Below are 19,216 nucleotides of genomic sequence, written 5' to 3'. Positions count from 1 at the left end.
ATGAAAATACATGCCTTCAGAAACAGATTTCTAATAGGGCAGGGATGTTCCATAAAAGATGAGGGCACTTAGACTTAAAATAACACATCTACACTAACTCCAATTTTTTTTGTTTGTTTGTTTAGAAGAACACAAATATAGCGCAAACAAGCAATCCCCAGAGAACACATAACTTATTAGATTCATACTTACTGACAAAGCCTGGACCAAAATTTGGAGGATTAGGCCTAGAAATCTGATGTGTTATACTGCCATCCTAAAATAAGTAAAATTTACAAATAGGTTTATTCCACATTTCAGTTAAAGGGGGGAAAACTTAAAAAAAGAAACAGAAAAAAAGAAAGAAAAAGAAATGGAAGGAAAAAAACCCTTAATTTCCTAAGACATTTTTAAAGCTTTGATTTTTATAAAAAGTAGGATGAATTTTGTGGTGACAAACTAATTTCTGAAAATTTAAAACTATCTCTGAACTGTTTTATTTTCTAGATTTTAGTTGAAAAACAATTATGTTTGAGGTAAGGGATTACTCATCAGAAATATAGTATTAGGGCAAGTCAAATATCATTAGTACTTAGCTAGAGATCCACATAAAATCCCACTTTTTGATGAAGTCTACCTGGCTTTTTCTGCAATTAAGACATAAATATGGGTTCCAGATTTACTAAAATCCACTCTATAACACAAAGTTATTTACAAACAAGAACTACTGTCCCTAACATGCACAAATAATAAAATATACACTTACTAAAAATATTAGTCTTATTTTCTAATTAAATATCTTGTTTCTTCCAGGGAGACTGACTGACTAGTTATTAACCTAAAAATTCCCTGGCAATACTCTGATAAATAAAATTAACTTTGAAAAAAACATTTACTCAGTTGTTACAAGTTCTGTTAGACATGAGCTGCACACAAGGTAACAATTATCAACGTTCCTAGCAGCCAGAATACTTCATGTAATCCTTATAATACTGCAAAAGCAAGTGGTGTAACATTTGCAAGATCAGAAAACAGGGGTTAAAGACCTTGCCCAATGTTGCACAGTAAATTCATAGTGGAACTGAGATTTTTTTTAACTCCACTATGAAGTCTATGCTTTTTCCACTGTATCAGATGGTGCTCTCTTCTTTTAATAATGAAAAGAATATAATTATCAGCATAGTAAATCTAAGGCACAACTGTCATGGCAAAAAAGAAAATTTCGAAGACATATAGTAAGTAGCTTTCTCTTTTTTCTTCCTAGGCAGGTAACTTAAAAAAAAAACAAACAAACACCTTATATGTGCTATGGTGAGCACTGTGAATTGTGTAAGACTGATGAATCACAGACCTGTACCTCTGAAACAAATAATATATGTTTAAAAAGAAAAAAGAAGATAGTAGGAAGGGAAAAATGAAGGGGGGGAAATCGGAGGGGGAGGCAAACCATGAGAGACCATGGACTCGGAGAAACAAACTGAGGGTTCTAGAGGGGAGGGGAGTGGGGGGATGGGTTAGCCTGGTGATGGGTATTAAAGAGGACATGTTCTGCATGGAGTACTGGGTGATATACGCAAACAATGAATCAGGGAACACTACATCAAAAACTAATGATGTAATGTATGGTGATTAACATAATAAAATTAAATTAAAAAAACACCTTATGAAATGAACAGTTCTACTTTCCTGGACACTGCTTGACACTAGACATTTAAATATTACACTTAAAGCTGATTATTATGAATGGAAAATATCTTAAAAAGCTAAATTATTCTAAGGAATAAATAGCAGAACATGACTATCGACAGCCAAGTCGAATGATTATAGTCATTATTTTGCAGTTTCACATGTTATGGATTAATTCCAAAATGCAGGACATGAAAATGTTCTTGTGGAGTTGAAAGTAAATAAAAGCAAAACCCAAAACCCTAAGCATTTGGTTTCCCTCCAAGTGACTTTCTAACTCGTAAATATAGAGGTCCTTTTCAGAAACTGTCAATTTTTTTAACCTCAGTTTGGCTTTCCTTTAAAAAAAGTAATAAAACGTCTTTATTTCTGCTGAGCCGAGAATGCACTCGGCAGGGTTTTAAGGTTTCTACCGCTCTCTACAAGTGGCCTCCCTCTAAAGAGTAGGGTTTGGTGAGACAGGCAGGACAGCGCCCCCTCTCGGTGACTAGCGACAAGCAGCAGTACCTGCACGACGGCCTGTGGGAGCAGACTCTGCCCTTCACCAGCCTGAGCTCCCGTCACCGACTGGCCCATAAAGGGGAACCTGTGAAAAGAAAGTTCCAAGTATCAAAATGAGGAGCATGTGGAATGATAATTATTTTAAGTGTTTAATAATTTCCTCTTCCAGGGGAGAAAGAGCAATGGCATCAAAACTATGTACAAAAGTCCCATTTTGTGGTGTCTGCCCATGTTTAATCCTCACCCTGCAGCTCTGAGGTGTGGACTCTTTCTACTCCCGTTTCATTTATGATGAGAGGAAGACTCAGAGATTACTTAACTTCTACCACAAGAGCCAAGCGGCTGGGATAAGAAGCCAACTAGGCTGCTCCCGGGGCTTCACTCTCTATTACAGGTCTCGCTATGCCTTAAAATAAAATTAATTCAAGTCTTCATTTACTACATACATTCTTAGAAAATTATTTCTTGTTTCAATTATTACTGGCGGAGAGTGGGGGAATGGACAAATTGGTGAAGGCAATTAAGAGGTACAGTCTTCCAGTTATAAAATAAAAATAAGGAACAGGGAGGTGAGAATGTAAGCCGAGGGAATATAGTCAATAACACTTCAACAACTTTGTATGGTGACAGATGGTAACTAGACTTATTGTGGTGACCATTTCATAATGTAGATAAATATCAAATCAGTATGGTTGTGCTTCTAAAACTAATACAATACTCAAAGTCAATTATTCTTTAATAAAAAAATAATTGGTAGCTTATTTTGTATTCTAAAACAAAAGAGGTATCTCAATTTAAAAGTTTCATACATTTTTGTACATTTCTATATCTAATGTTAAGGCAAATCAAAAATTTGTTACTGACCAAGAACAAATCTATATGGTTAAAAATGTCTGGCAGGGGCGCCTAAGTGGCTCAGTTGGTTAAGTGTCCGACTCTTGATTTTGGCTCAGGTCATGATTTCAGGGTCATGAGATGGAGCCCGGCGCTGGGCCTGGAGCCTGCTTATGATGCTCTCTCTCCTCTCCCTCTGCCCCACGCCACCCCCCGCCATAAGTGCACGCCCTCTCTAAATAAATAAATAAATAAATAAATAAATAAATAAATAAAAATGTTCGGCAAAATGTGACTTATTCTAATTACAGCTATAAAAACTTCATAGAAACATTACTGCTTTAATGAAAACACTTCCTCCAGAGTTACCAAATGCTTTAATATAACAAGCATAATTTCCAAATTATGTATAAAATATTATACATTAGTATTATACTATTATACTATTACAATTTAGAACATATGCTTTTTAATTTTTTTACTCAGGTTTTTTTTTTTTTTAATTTATTTATCAACCTCCTGTCCCCACTACAACCCTCATCTGGAATGATCTCTGGATCCAAATACCACAGTCTATCATCCTCAGTCAACACAGTACACTGCTTGAAGGAGGGATCATCACTTCTTCAAAGCACTCAGGAGAAGAACAAACAACATCCTAAGACATAACTAATGTACCAATGTGTCTCTCACTGGTTGAGGTACCAATGCTGAAAGATCAGGGGTCTGATTCTGAGGCTTTTTTTTTTTTTTTTTTAAACTTGAGGTCCCTACTTTAAGTGCGAATGAAATTGGCTTTTCCTTCTATTTTGACTATAGCAGCAAACTACACTATTATTAGCAGTACCATGACTTTATCACCAGTAGAATTCACATTCATAACAAAAGTTGCTGCACATACCTAATTTGGTCACTTAGGTTCATCATTACATACTATGAAATAATGGTAGTTATTAGACTTACTGCTAAATTTGTTAATGCATTAAGCACATATATCGTAATTTTAAATTTAAATAACTATTTCAAATATAATTGATTTCCCTGTAATGCTACATTTTTTGGTTTTGCATATAAAATGTTGAGAGGTAATTCAGAGGTTTCACTGGATTGTCAATAATGTTCATGACAAAAAAGTTAAAAACCCCTGTGACAGAGAAATTGTGGTAATAGATGCCATGTAATAATGAAAATCATTAGAAACTACTATCTCTACTTTGATCTCAACAATGCTTCTGGACCATTTCCAAAGTATCTCAACAATTGCGAAGAAATATACCTTTAAGGATTCCCAATTTACCTGAAGTAACATGTTTATCTTAAATTCATGTAGATTTTATATTCAATTCCATAATCACCCATAATCCTTTTTGTGAAAAAAAGTTCTTCAACAAGGTAATTAGGTTAAACTGAGGCTCCATGCTTACTCTCTTGACAGATTCTCAACCGCAACACACATCAGAATAATTCATGGTGCTCATCAAAAATACATATACACCAGCACCATTTCCAGATACTCTGATTCAGGAGATCTGCAGGTGAGTCAATGAACCTGAACTTTTAAACAACTACCACATAATTCTGATGGCGGTCCATAATCAAAACTTAAGAAAGACTGCCCAGCAGTTATCTAATATACCTTCAGGGGCATACTCTAATTTAATTCTTATAGTCCTGTTTAATGCATAATTTCCACTTCTCTGCTAACAGTGAAAAGACTTACAAATTCTCCAACTGCTAACTGTCAACCATCCTCTTGACTTTTCCTTTCCTGATTCAAATTCAGTTTGGGGACATTTTATTTTAGAAATAAATTCACAGTTGCCTTAACCACTGGGGATCTTTACTGAAATGTCCCACATTTTTCTCTGCATTGTTCCTTTGATGGAATAAAAAATATTCACAGGCTTAAATAAGCTATCTTCTTTTCTCAAAAGAGCAGTTAAATTTCTATTCTGTTTCATTTTCTCATCTTCCTCTATTTTGGATGAAAGATCTCTGTCCCAAGAAGGCTTTAGTTAGATTAACTATTCTAAAACTACTTAAAAAAACACACTTAAATACCTTGATTTCCTGATTAATCAAGTCAACCTTCCAATCATTCCCTAATCTTTTGTTTACCTTGAAACTAATAGAAATTAAATCCTTACACTTGTAAAACATTTTACATTTGATCATATCCAGCTGACATCACAACCAATTTAAGTATTTATTGTTCATTCCTAGAATATAGGTTTTTGAGTTACTGTATGTTTTTTCTAGAAACTAGTAATAATTCATGTACTTCTTGATGCACAGTAAAAATGAGAAATATCTTCACCTACCTGTTCATAACCATTGGTGGCATGCCCATATTGTTTTGTGCCATTACTTTATTTATGCCTTTAAGGGCCACCATTTTGGCTTTCATTATAGGATCTGTAATTGCATCAAAATCTAAAGAAGAAATATTTTAAAGTTACTTATTTCATAGTACTTGGTTCAAGTTAACACTAAGAGGTAATTTAACTATCACAAACATCAGGTAATTTATAGACTCTTATTCCTTATTATAATAATCGCTGTTATAGGTTTCTGTACTAAGTAAGGAATTATGAGATAATAAAAACCTCATCCTGAATCTAATCTCATCTCACTAATCCATACTTGCATAATGCTTGCATACCTCAGTCATGCAAAAATCAGAGCAAGAAGCTTGCCACATTTAAGGGAGACGGTAGCAATGATATAAAGCAATGCAATTCCTTTCCATCCAAAATTTTGCAATGCTGAACAGAATGGCTTCTTTAGTAATGCAACATCATAAACAAGCAATTGCCATTATTTCCAATACTAAGGAATTCCACTAAGCCTAGTTACCGCTTTTTAAAAGAAAAACGTATCTATTTCTTGAGGGTATACCTTTGCAATAAGGATAGACTACTGAAAAAAAGACCTCTTTGCATATAGATGAAAAAGAAATGCCCCCCCCCCCCATGATAAAATTGGTAATGCCTACAGGACAGAACGTCAGTTTTACTGTTTAGAAGCATTCCTTTGACACATGCGCTTTGACTGCAAATTCTTACTATTGGAGGCACTCCGGTATTTTAATTCCATTGCTATTTTATGGTTTTTTTGTTGTTTTTTTTTTCAAATTAATAAGGTACTGGATATAAGTTAAAGAGCTTTATATGAAAAATTTTGCCAAGCATTTATCGTACACCAAAGACAGCAAGACGTTTATTTCTATCATGACTTCTTTAAATTCATTTTTCAATGACTCTGAAAATACATGGTAATAATGGTTAGAGGGAACTAAAGGAGACGAGTCTGATTTCTGTTAAACAATACCGTAAGTAATAGAAGTGAGAAGGTCTGAAACTCAGAACTTTGAATCTCTTGATCCCTGGGAGGACTTTATTGCTTTCATTTTAAAGCTGAATGAGGAACAAAAATATGACCCTCATTGCTCTGGTCCTCATGTAATTTTAATACCGAAATCCTGGAAGCTTACTGCATGCCACCCTAATGCCCACAGCAATTACTGAAATCCAAGGGAATTCCTACCGATATTAGGGAAGAATGGCTCTGACCGCTGACGAATCATGGCTTGCATCTGTCTCTGCTGTTGCTGTTCTTGTCTCTCTTGATCCAGAAGATCCTGTAGAAGTAGAGGCTGTTCCTCTAGAAGGAGGGGTCTCTCTCTATTCTGCTGGGCTAATGTTTGAGGGATCATTAGCTGCTGGGGTCCAGACATGCCACTGGTACCAGCCTGGTTTGTTAGAGGCACAGTTTGATTTGTAGGTTTTCCTGTCCCAAAACCGTGATTAACTGCTGACTGCCCCTGAATGAATCCTGGATTTACCTGCACACCCTGAGGAAAAGTATGGTTTACTCTAGAGACTACTGCCACATTAGAATTCACGGTATTATCCAAAACGTGACCAGGCGGTGTCATCAAAGGAGGTGGCAAACTCGACACGTGATTGGATGGTGAGGCTGGCAACGCTGGTGGTGGAGATCCCAATGGCCTAATGTCTGCATTATCGGATTTTTCATGAGCAAGTAAACTTGAGAGAACCGGAGTTGCTCCAGTTATGCCACAAGAGTTTATTACATCCTCAGCGGGCAGCTGAGCGGAGCCACGAACACCACTGGTGTTGGAGCCAGCAGTTTCTTGATTAGTTCTTTTCTCAAGTAGATCTGTACCACAGGACTGCAAGGAAGCCTTCTCTCCATCATTTATGTCTGTGTGAGCAGAAGCCTGTGAGCAGGGAGTGTCAACATTATCCTTACTCTCATCACTTTTCTCCCTTCCGCATTTGGTTTCCCCTTTAGAATTTGGAGATGGTACTTCTATTTTTATCTCACTGGTACCCGCGGATTTTTTCCACGGAGAATGTTTATCAGGAGGAACCACAGTTTTGTCCTCTTGCTCCTTTTTTTTTGGTTCAATAGATACACATTGATTATCTATCTTATCATCAATCGGAACACTAAGGTCTAGTTCCTCATTAAACATGCTTTTCTTATCTCCTAGGTCAAGTTCTGGATCTGTATATGCAATGAGATCAAATTCTCCCGACTTTAAGAGGTCATCCAGGTTGGGATCATTAGTTTCCAAATTACCTAAAGTATCCAATTCATCTCCCTTGCCATCCTCTGTATCTAGATTTAAATTTTCAAGATCTTCATCATCCAAGTCTTTGACTTCAACCCCCTCAAGATCTTTAACATCTAGTTCCTTTACAGATGGGTCATCAGAATCAAGTTTTTCTTCGAGACCATCAGAAGATTGGGTGGTTATCTGTAAATTATCAGATGTTGTTTCAGCTGGTGTAGATGTTGACAAAGAGGCCTCTGAAAATTCACCACCTAAGGGATGGGTTAGAGACCTCATGACCATAGAAGATGAATGAGCAGGATGACCTTGGTCTTGCTGAGATGGTGGCACTTGTTCCAAACTTGGATGCAAAGGTAGCTGAGTTGGTAGACCTTGAGAAGGTCGTCTCAAAGGCTCTGTGTGTCTAGGGCCTGGAAAGTCGGGCCGGGGAATGAAGTTTCCATGTCTTGGATGAGAAGGTGCCTCTATAACGCTGCCAGGAGAAGCAGTGAAGGGCAGCCGTGGCCTTCCATCAGGGGCCCGATGCCTCAATTCAATAAATGCTTGGCCCAGTATGTTATGCTGCTGAACCGTCAGACTCTGTGGTGGAAAATGCTGAGGAAGGCCAACTGGATTATTCATTTGTGAATTATTTAAAGGCCTCGGCATATCTACAGATATTGATCTTCTCAGCTGTGGAGGAACCCCAGATCCTTGTATTTGTTGAGGAGGTACAAGGAAGCGTTCCTGACTTGACAGGGTACCATGACTACCTCCTGGAAATCCAAATCTAAAAAAAAAAGCAGATCATTAAGAATCATGTTGATTTTAGAGTTAGGTTGAAAAAGGAAGAGCTTGAGGTTTAACTCATATACAAAATTAACGTTGCCAAATACAACAACTTAGCAAAACAAAATAATTACCATTAGAAAACACTTACAAAGTATCTATATGCAAGTAACTTTTACTAAGTACCCTATAATGCTCACCATATGTGAGCTCTAAAGGCATATAATCTAAGACAACATAAACTAACTAACTGCCAATAAGCAGATGGAATCAAATGTTTAGAAATAAGCGTAATACTACTGGAGTTGAGTAAGTCTCTTTTTTCTTTATTTAGGGAGGCTGGCTGTAAGGGAAGGCTGATATGGGGGGGATGCTTGAAGAAGGCAGGTGGTCTAACAAATTATACTAGAGAGACTTACAGGTCTTTGTCCTTGAGAAGACAAAGGCACAGGTATGATGACTGGATAGACTAATCTATTTGCTTAAAAGGAATGAGGAAAGGAAGCAGTAAGAGATAAAGAATTCCAGGCATCACCAGTAAAAACTTAGATGAATAAATTATAGGACTATTTTTATTATTTATACTGTACCTCATTCTAGAAAGAATTAAAGGTAATTTATAAATAAATATAAAACAGAACAACAGGCATAAATTATAATTGAGGAAGAAAAAAGGAAAATCAAGTTAAGACTGTAACATGGAGATAGGTATTAGACTAAAAAAACATACATGACAAAACCAAAGCATATCCTAAAGAACTCTCTTTATTATAACATGTTTGGCTTTGACCCTTGTACCAGCCATTTCACACAAAAAAATAAACAAATAATACCACTAACTTTACAACCCTCTCTCATCAAGAAAAAAGCTCCTAGAGGAAAACATCCCATCAATTTGGAAATCTCCACAGTTATTTACAATGTAAATTAAAATGGAAAATTTGGGGCAAGGACAATATTCACCCATCACATCATAGAAAGCTTTCACAGACTGTGGCAGTTACATGCTAGAGATCTGACTGGTTGATAAACTATTTGCCTGTGGCTGCAATGTAAACCTAATACAGTCAATACTTAATGACAGAGGGAAGGTTTTAAGAGTCTGTAGAGTTCTCAGAGGTTAAAAAAAGAAAAATCCATGACCTCTCATAAGTGGAAAATAACACTGATTATATCTCAAAGGAATCAAAAAGTAAAAAGCACTAACAGTGTCTTAAGATGAGCACTGGGTGTTATATGCAGACAACGAATCATGGAACACTTCATCAAAAACTAATGAAGTACCGTATGGTGACTAACATCATAAAAAAATAAAAAATAAACAAAAAAATAAAGAGTAACTTCATTTTTCTATTCCCTTCCACCAGTTTAAATCTGGCGTGAAATTAAAAGCATTACCTAAATCCGTGAGGTCTCATCCCCATACCAGTAACATCAGGAGGATAAGGTCCACGTGGATCTTTCGGGAAAACTGTGTATCTAGGTCCTAGAGGAGGGACAACAGGCGATCTGATGTTCCCGGGATAGGGGGGTGGAGGCCTGCTAAAGGCCTGGCCGATGCCCTCGGGCTGCCAGTGTTGCAGGGGGGCCCCATGAGGCACTGCCGCTGGATCCTGCGACCCTTTCTCCTGTCGACCTGCCATCTTCTTCTGCTGCTGCTGCTGGAGAATGATTTCCCGTAACTTCTGCCGCTGGATGGAAAGAAACGAAAATCATGGGGACTTCTGATAATGAGCTGATGGCTTTTTAAGTCTGAATACTTCCAACATGTGACTATGGTAATGCTTAAAATATCTCAATGTTTACAAGTTTGATAACACCAGTTACACTTAACTATTCAGCAGGTTATAAAAACAAAGTAATAATTTGGGTCCTTTTCCTTGCCACACAAGAATGATAAAAGTTTTCATACTGAAGAATTCCCATACAAATTCATGAAGATCAAAAATGAGACAGAATAAATCAAATTCAATTGTATTAATTTTACCAATTTCCTTTTTCTTTGCAGTATGACAAATTCTACAGAATAAGATAAACTTTAACATCTGTGTAGAAATTACTCAGTTTGATGAAATGAACAGCATTCTCAAATAATACATTTAAAACATCCGTGAAGATATGATGTGTTTTTACCTGTCTCAATTTCTCTGTATCTGCTTGTGACATATTTACGGTATTCTGTGTATCAGTGACTCCTGAAGTTGGTACAGGTCCAGGAAGATGGGAGACACCGGAAAACTGCTGGCTCTGAGAACTCATTGGAGAGTTTGAAGGTGCACTGAAGCTCCCTTCTGATCCAGGCCTTGACTGATCAACAATATCATGAGCAACCTGACTTGTTCCAAAAGAGTCAGACTGAGATCTCGGAGTCATTGGAGGCTGATCATAGGGATCACGAGAAGCAGATGGAGAGACTCGGTTAAACGTGTCTGAAATACCAGGTCCAGGTGGCCTAGGCGTCTGGGAACATGCATCAGGTGTCCTTATCAATGGGCCAGATAAAGCTGCTCCTCGATTTTGTGCTGCTTGCAGGAAAGGATCCTGATTTGGCATGAGGACTGGTCTTGTCATTGAGGACCTAGTAAAACCCTCTGAAATCCTTGGCCTTGGTGTTGCTGGTGGCTGAGAGTAAGGAACAGAAATTCCAGGTCTTGGTGTTCCAGGGGGATGGGCATATGGATCCGAATGCCTCTGATTAGTGGCAGAGGTAACAAACAAGTCTGCCTGTGTAGACGGCCTTGGGGTTGGTGGCTGCTGACTATAAGGATCAATCGTGGTGGGCCGGGGAGTTCCAGGAGGTTGAGAGTAAGGGTCTGGATTGGAGCGAGATGTTCCTGAGGGTTGGGAATAAGAATCTACAATAGGTCGTGGAGTTCCTGGGGGTTGGGAATATGGGTCCTGAGATGTTGGCCTTGATATGGTTCCAGGCTGGGAAAAAGCCCTTGAAGGATGGGCAAAAGATTCATTCATTGCCGGATGTGGGGTTAGGGGAGGCTGGCTATATGGGTCACTTGATTGGTTATGAGAAAAGTTATCTACAGGTCTTGGTGTCAAAGCAGGCCTTTCATAAGGATCAACAGACAATCGCCTTGGTGGTTGTGACACTGATCCATAGGGATCCTGGGAAGATGGAGGGGGCTGCATTGGAGTCTTAAAAGGTCCAGGACCACCATCAAGAGGGGCAGGTGTCAACAAGGGTCGTGTGTATGGGTCAGGTATCCGTTGTCTTTGAAACACATCTGTCCTAGGAGATGGTTTAGTAAAGTGATCATTGGTTCCAGCTGCTAGAGGACCTTTTGCAGTTTGTTCAGAAACTACAGGAGACCGGGGGAGGCCCAAGGGTTTAGGAAACTGATCTGTCATCACAGGTCTAGGTGTGTCTGGAGGCTTTGCATAGGGGTCACTATTTGTTGTGGAGGAGGAACATAAATCTCTGACTGGGGATGGCCTATTCGCTGTTGTTTCACTCATCTGAGCCGGCCTAGCTACTGAAGGCGGCGGGGCACAGCTGTCCCCCAGTGCAGCAGGATTTCTTCTGGAAAAACTATGGCCTCCAGGAGGTGGCCTTGGGGTACCAACCATTTTCGCGTAAGGATCCACTGGAGACGGAGGTCGGGAGTGAGAAGATCCCGGTGAGAACACCTGTGGGGAGGCTGGCTGACAAGCCTGAGACTGCGGCAGGCCCTCCTGGACGGGCACGCGGGATGGGGCTGCCGCAGGAGGGGGAGCCTGTGGTTTTAGGAACACGTCATCTGACGACGCAGAGGTGGGGGTGCTGGGGAGCTGCTTCGCAAACAGGTCTTTATGGAAGGACTGCGCAGGAGACACATTCCCATTGCCCGGCTGAGGAGTCAGGGGGCTCTGCATCCCACTACTCGGTGTGTCCGAGCCAGGCTGGGCCAGGAGAGGCTGGGCCCCGAACTGCTGCTGCTGCTGTTGCTCATTCTTGACCTGCTCAAGTTTCTGCGTGGCTTCAATTTTGGCCTGCTGCTTACTTTTCTGACGCATTTGCTGTGAAACAGGGAAGAAAAAGCAATCACATGGTCGAGAAAAAGAATGTGACAGTCATGGGAGGAAAAAAGCGACAGAAGATTAATTTGTTTGATGTCCTCAGATTGTGCCCATATTAGAGTACAAGCTCCCGAAGAGCAGACATGATTGTCCGTCACCGCGTACCTCCCTTGTGCCGGCAGGACCTCGTCTGCGCTGTTCCAGCGAACGTCCCAAATCAACTTAAGTATAGTTTACTGAGAAAGGGAAGTCTATTTTTAATCTCGTTTTTATATCCTAGTAAGAACTAGCTTCTGAAACAATGACATGAACTGCTCTCCTCTCAAAAAGTAAAAATGCAATTTAAAAGCTAATTATTTAAAAACGAAAAACACATACCTGTCTAAATTTCCATTCCTGTTCATGTTCTGATTCTCTTTGCTTTAACGGATCTTTAAAAAGGTCCGAGTCAACTCGAGAACCAGGATCAATGCTGTCCTGCTGCTGCTGTCTCTTCAGGGGGTCATTGGACATCTGTACTTTATTAATGCGTAAAGCAGCTCTGTTATCTCTGGCTTTTTGCTTTGAAAAAAGGAGAAGAAAGTTATCTCCCAGCAGATGTAACATGTTTCAAGAAACAAAACAAAGTAAAATGAATGAAAATGAAAAAGTTGGGTTAAAGAGTCGAAAAGAGCTTCCAGACTCTCATGTGAAAGCCTCTGGACACAAGCCCATCTGCTCCCGTTTTTAATGCATGTCACCTCAGTGGAGGATGGGCTTCCACCTCTCTGTCTGTACCAGGCTAGAGAACCCAGTAATCTACTTTCAATCCTAATCTTCATAAAATTAAAAAATGGGAAAATTAACCTCTCCCCTAATTGAGAAAAAAGGAAAATATCAAATCACTCCTCTAAATCTAAAATCTGGAATTTGAAGCTTAGCATTAAACAACTAAGAAACTAAAAATATCCTGCCATTACCTTACTACAGTCAAGCTGAAACAAAACAAGGCATTATCAACACATCAAAAACATTATTTTGCTTTACCCAAGCAATCATTATCTCTGACAATCTATGCACTGAAGGCCAAGTTGGAAAATAAATGCATATATTTTTCAAAACTATACTGTCCATTTAATATGCTTTAAAATAGAAGCAAGGATTTGGATCCAGCTGACAATCTTACTTTGGCTTTTTGGGAGAAAATAATTCACCATCTAAACTGTAACTCTTATTATAAAATATCCTGACTATTCCTCACAAAATTCATGTTTCAAAAGCTCTGTAAAGGTGTCTAGGTACGTCTCTTTCAAGATACACAAAGATTCTTCACTAAACCTAACACGAAAAGAGCTTATTGTGGAAGAAACTGAGGCACACTAATGCAGCCTCAAAAATTAGTAGTCTTTTGAAGAGATAAAAAGAATTTTAAAGTGAAATGAGGGGCACCTGGGTGGCTCAGGTGGTTAAGCATCTGCCTTCGGCTCAGGTCATGATCTCAGGGTCCTGGGATTGAGCCCTGCGACCGGCTCCCCGCTCAGCGGGGAGTCTGCTTGTCCCTCTGTGTGCGCTCTCCCTCTCTCAAATAAATGAAATCTTTTTTTTAAAAAAGTGAAATGAATTAAACATGCTCCTGAAATAACTGATTTCAACCTTCAATAACCTGGTTCTATTAACTAGCTTATGAAAACACCAGATTCTACCTTAAGATATAATGAATTAGGAAATCACTATAAAAACAAAGTTGTTTATTAGCTGTGCAAGTATTAATATGTATTTTGTGCAACGGTAAATCTTTTTATTGACCTAAGACAATAAAAGTAAGGTTCAGGTATTGTGTTTAAGAGTATGACACATGGGAGTTTCTGTAAATACCACGTAAGGCGCTCTTTCCTGGGAGCTCGCTTTTCTCCACAGCTTGGCAATCTGCTTCACTCTCGTAGTCCAGTCTGCAACACAAAAGCATGGTGCACACATTTACAGAGCTGAGGTCAGGATGCATCGCCACGTGGTGCTGACAGCTCAACTTAGTCTGGCTGTGTTCTCATAAAATGAGTAGCCCTAAGTCCAGTTCTTTGTATAGCATAAAATCCCAGGCACACAGTAGGCCAAACAAATATTTGCCGAATGAAGTATTGCCTTATTAACCATCTCACTTGTAGAGTGGGGAAGCTTTAATTTATTATTTTTTTTATTTTATTATGTTATGTTAATCACCATACATTACATCATTAGTTTTTGATGTAGAGTGGGGAAGCTTTTAAATCAAAGGGGCTAAGCAGCCAAAATAAAGTTAAGCCAAACATAACAAGTTCCCTCAACCATGTAAGATGCTACCAGAACCAAAGCTGAGAGTTTTGTAAAACATCTGTACTCAAGAGAAGTCTATCAACCTGACCAAAAGAAGGAATCATAATTATAAATAAGCATCTCACCAGCATTTGTGCACAACAAAGATAGGGAAAACTAACAATTTCAAGCCACTTCTATGAAATTCACAGTGTCAGGACAGTAAACGAAATATGGGTGAAATCAACAATGATAAATGTAGAAATGATTTAGCCATTAAAAAAAAAAAGCTTCAAGAAAGCCAATGGAAATGGAAATGAAAATGGTGACATACGAACAGCCTTAACATGGTATCTCAGGAGGTTCTAGATCACATAGCAAAATTATTAAAGAAAATCACTTTAAAAAAAATCATAGCTCTACTCTGAGGATAATTTATATTGATACAAAGTGACTTAATAGAGCCAGATATGCTCATCTGTAAACAGCAAATAAAAGTGGGATAAAACTGTATTTGAAGAGTATGTACATTCCTTTAACAGACGACCCTGTACTAAACCACTGATTTTTATTGTTGGATAAGGTAGCATTTATTTCTATATATAATGAATAGAGTATCACAAAGAGGCACCTAAAAGACAAGTGTCATCTGTAAGAAAATCCACTTCTGGGTAACCCCCTGGTAATTTAGAAGAGCTATGTGCTGATAGCAGGGAAACTACTATAAGACAGAGTGTGAATGACCTTTTCCGTCCTGCTCTGTCTGGCAACGTGAACTCACCATAATTAACCAATGTTTGGTTACAAATATTCTATAAATGACATTCCACTAATCCAAATAGTTCATCCTCTGGTTAATCAGAATTTTCAAAAATGGCACCATTATACCATCTGACTTTTTCAAACAGACTGGACAGATGGGGAGTAGGGGAAATACTGTTGAGTTAGCTTGGTTGGGAACAGACTCCTAGAATGGAGTCTGATTTAGCCTAACAATACTTTTGACTAAATGTTAAGTTTCTGTTCTAGGAATTTTTTTTTTTTTTGTAGAGTTACACATGTAACACAACACTGAGTTCCACATTTAGGAAGACTGTTAAGAGCTGGAAAATAGATTATTTCATTAACTGAAATTAACTTTTAGGAAATATAGAAATGGATACAGGGTCTAGGACTGAGAAAATGCAAGACGTTTTCAGACATTCATGGAACCTGCACACTGTACACAGTCCTACCTGATGAAATCTAGTGTGGATGCATGGATTTCTACTATCGTAACTAAACAACAAACAGGAACTACACATGCAGGAAAGCTGGCAACACAAACAGCAATACAATATCCGTGAATTACCAGGGAATTCTTCCTTTAGGCTGGGGAAATTAATGTTTGTGTAGAGAACCGGGGCTACTGTTGCCATTTCACCCAGAGCCTCCTCTTTCTCCCACTTCAGTGTACTTCTCTGGGCGTTTGACATTGTATCGTTTTCTCCTTCCCCCGTGGGAGTGGATGATGTCCAAGAGCTGTTAGGATCACTTGCCATTGGATTAAATGCTGGATTTTTATCCCTGGGAAATAATAAATAACTTGACTTCATACACATAAAATTACTTTCTAAATACTATAGTCAAGTACAATTTCATTAAGACCTCTTCTTATTACAAAGTAGCTAAAATGTTAGATAATTTTTAGCCAAAATCCCAATATATGTAACATACACTTATATAGTACACAGCAACTTAAAACAGACCAATTAACATTTATATAATAAAAATTAGTGTAACTTAAGTTTCCATGGAAAATGAAGCCTCTGCTACCTGGCATCAGTGTAAGGAGATTGTGCCATGGCAGAGAAAGCTCCCAATCCATTTCCAGGAGGCAAAGAATTGTGTGGAAGATGAGGACTGGGTCCGATAAGGCCATTCATGAGTGGTATCCGTGAAAAAACATCTTTAAAGAAGAAAACAATTCAGTTTGCATATTATTCATAAATAATAAAGTAGCTTATTTATAAGTAATATTTCTAAATAAAAATTTCTAGCACTCTTTAAAAGTAGGATTTTTATTCCAATATTTAACTAAAATATTGCATAAAGAGTAATTTTTGGTTATGATATTTTGCAATATGGTCTCTGTACTTCTCTCTACTTCATCATGGTATACTGCAGATAGCATGTGTTTTGGAGTCTGATAGCCTTGGGCTTGAAGCTTAATTTTTGCTACCTGTTAACAGAGAGTCGATTACTATTTTTTTTTTTTGAAGATTTTATTTATTTATTTGACAGAGAGAGAGAGAGAGAGCGAGAGAGGGAACACAAGCAGGAAGAGTGGGAAAGGGAGAAGCAGACTTCCTGCCAAGCAGGGAGCCCAATGCGGGGCTCGATCCCGGAACCCTGGGATCATGACCTGAGCCAAAGGCAGACGCTTAACGACTGAGCCACCCAGGCGCCCGTCAATTACTATTTCTATAACATGAAGGTACTCCGTAATGTTACTGACACAGTGTGCATGGAGTTCTCAGCATAGTGCCTGGCATGCAGTGAGCTATTCAATACATATTAGCTCCACAAAAAGAATGATTCTCACAGCAAATGCTAGTACATTTTATCAAATATTCTTTCTCTTCTTCATTCAAAATTTACAAACAGATGGTTCTTTACATTTTACTCTTGTTGCTATTAATACAAAAAACTATCCATGATTCTTAAATTGGTACATGGTCTAAAATTGTTTGGAACAAGCAATATTTCATCTACCATATCAAATAGATGATTATTGTTAAAAATACATACATTCTGTTTTGGGCCTAGTTTTCATTACTCTGCTTACAGTTTCAGTATCCCCCCCCCCCTTTTTAACTCTCATTCCAGCTTATTCACAAGCTTCAAATCCCTGATCATCGTCTTTCTAAACAGCCATTAGTCAAACCAAACAAGACCACCTTGTGCTTCCCCTAACTCTCCTCAAGCTTATTAACTCCAACCTTGATTATTAAGATCTTCTACTGGTCTGAACTATTGAGGAATAGCCAACTGTCCTTATCTGCACAGTGTTCTGCACCTTCAAAAACCTCCTCCCAATTTAGAGACCTACTCTGAAGTAATAAATGCATGGCCTCTGTTGCAACACCCAGAACAACACTAGGAGACCACATCCACATCACCAATCAATGATACAAATGGAAATACAGTTACAGAGGTGGCTAATACTGGCCCAACATGGTGTAATGACAGAGAACTCTTAACAATGACTTTGCCATGCCATTAGAAAAAAGAATAACCAGCAGCAGCGTCTCACCCACATGTTTTGTACTGCATGCTGTCCTATCACCTAAACCAGATCCTCTAACTGGAACAACTCTGAGTATAGACAGCTCCAGTTCCTATGTGAGGATACTGGGGCTGACTACCAGGAGGTCTGCTTTCAGGATTTTGTCTCAAGGACTTCTAAGAGCTATCTGACTTCCAAATTAGGGCTTATTCTACTAAATGGCAGAGCTGGGCCCACTGGATCAGAATACTACAGTGACAAGTGTCTCAGGACATCTATGTTCACTTCAAGGATGAGATTAGGAAGCAACATTTCTGCTTTTCTTCCAAGTAGAATGTTACCTCTATTTTCAATTTCAATGGAAAGTAGGTTCCATTAAGGAATATGAGGTTTGATTGAAAAATGTCAAATGTCCTTCATGTAATTAAGATAAACAAAAGCTTCTTTATTGGTAATGACAATGTGATCCACATCAGCACTATGTTAACCACAACATGACCATATCAAAACCGTTCATAATAATAGCTTATTAAGCACTTCACTATATGCCAGGCACTGTTCTGAAAGCTTTATATGTATTAACTCTTTGATCCTCACAACCACCTGGGAAATGGGTTATTACATGTAGCTCCTTTGAAGCAAAGACCCAGAGGTTAAATCACTTGTGCAAGGACACAGAAGTAAATGCAAAGCATTTTTCCTTTATTACTATTTTAATTAAGAAGTGGTGTCTCTCTCTGTCTCTCTCTCGTCTACCATACAACTCAACCTGATGTTACCAGCTTATAAAAGTAATCTTTCTCAAGGCATGAATCATAATAATGACAGAAAAGTTACTTCACTTAACCTTCAGCTAAAGTGATTTCAAGTTACTCTATCTCAATCTTGAAATTTCCCTTCTCCACTTTCTGACCTTCTGTATTAGTGCTGACATTACATTCTGGCATCCTTCCTTAACCACTCTTACTGAAGTTACTCTATGGAAGATTTCCAACAATTTTACTGTCCAATGAAACATCTTTCAAGCACTCATCCTACCTGACTTTATAACCTATCTCTAACAATCCTCATCTCTAAGATCCTATGCCTCTCATGCAGTCTCCATCACTGTTTTTTCACTTTCACCTAACCCTTAAAAAGGAAAAAGAAAAGGAACATATAATTGCATTATCTAAGATAAACCAGTGAGTTAAGCATATAACTCATCACATTTAATTAAAGAGTTCTTCAAGATTCTATACTCTACAGCAGTGTGCTCTCTTAAGAAATCTCACCCTTCCCACAACTCCGACTAGTGC

The 19,216-nt window shown here is 38.4% G+C and overlaps 1 protein-coding gene across 11 annotated transcripts in view; it reads right to left on the bottom strand.

Annotated features, from left to right (window-relative positions):
- The window catches only part of KMT2C (lysine methyltransferase 2C), a 195,195-nt gene that overhangs the window by 32,676 nt on the left and 143,303 nt on the right, over nt 1–19,216 (bottom strand). For all 11 annotated transcript variants that reach the window (XM_032394303.1, XM_032394302.1, XM_032394300.1 and 8 more), the window contains 10 exons: nt 16,466–16,598; nt 16,002–16,216; nt 14,237–14,310; nt 12,761–12,943; nt 10,505–12,382; nt 9,770–10,062; nt 6,547–8,372; nt 5,322–5,433; nt 2,173–2,251; nt 193–256 (listed from right to left, as the gene is read on the bottom strand). In XM_032394303.1, the coding sequence (XP_032250194.1) occupies nt 193–256; nt 2,173–2,251; nt 5,322–5,433; nt 6,547–8,372; nt 9,770–10,062; nt 10,505–12,382; nt 12,761–12,943; nt 14,237–14,310; nt 16,002–16,216; nt 16,466–16,598 (4,857 nt within the window). The remainder of the gene's footprint in view (nt 1–192; nt 257–2,172; nt 2,252–5,321; nt 5,434–6,546; nt 8,373–9,769; nt 10,063–10,504; nt 12,383–12,760; nt 12,944–14,236; nt 14,311–16,001; nt 16,217–16,465; nt 16,599–19,216) is intronic.

Source organism: Phoca vitulina, unplaced genomic scaffold, assembly GCF_004348235.1.
Source record: "Phoca vitulina isolate PV1807 unplaced genomic scaffold, GSC_HSeal_1.0 scaffold80, whole genome shotgun sequence".
Lineage (NCBI taxonomy): Eukaryota > Metazoa > Chordata > Mammalia > Carnivora > Phocidae > Phoca > Phoca vitulina.
The sequence above is the reverse complement of the archived record's forward strand: the minus strand, read 5'-3'. Positions and strand labels throughout refer to the sequence as shown.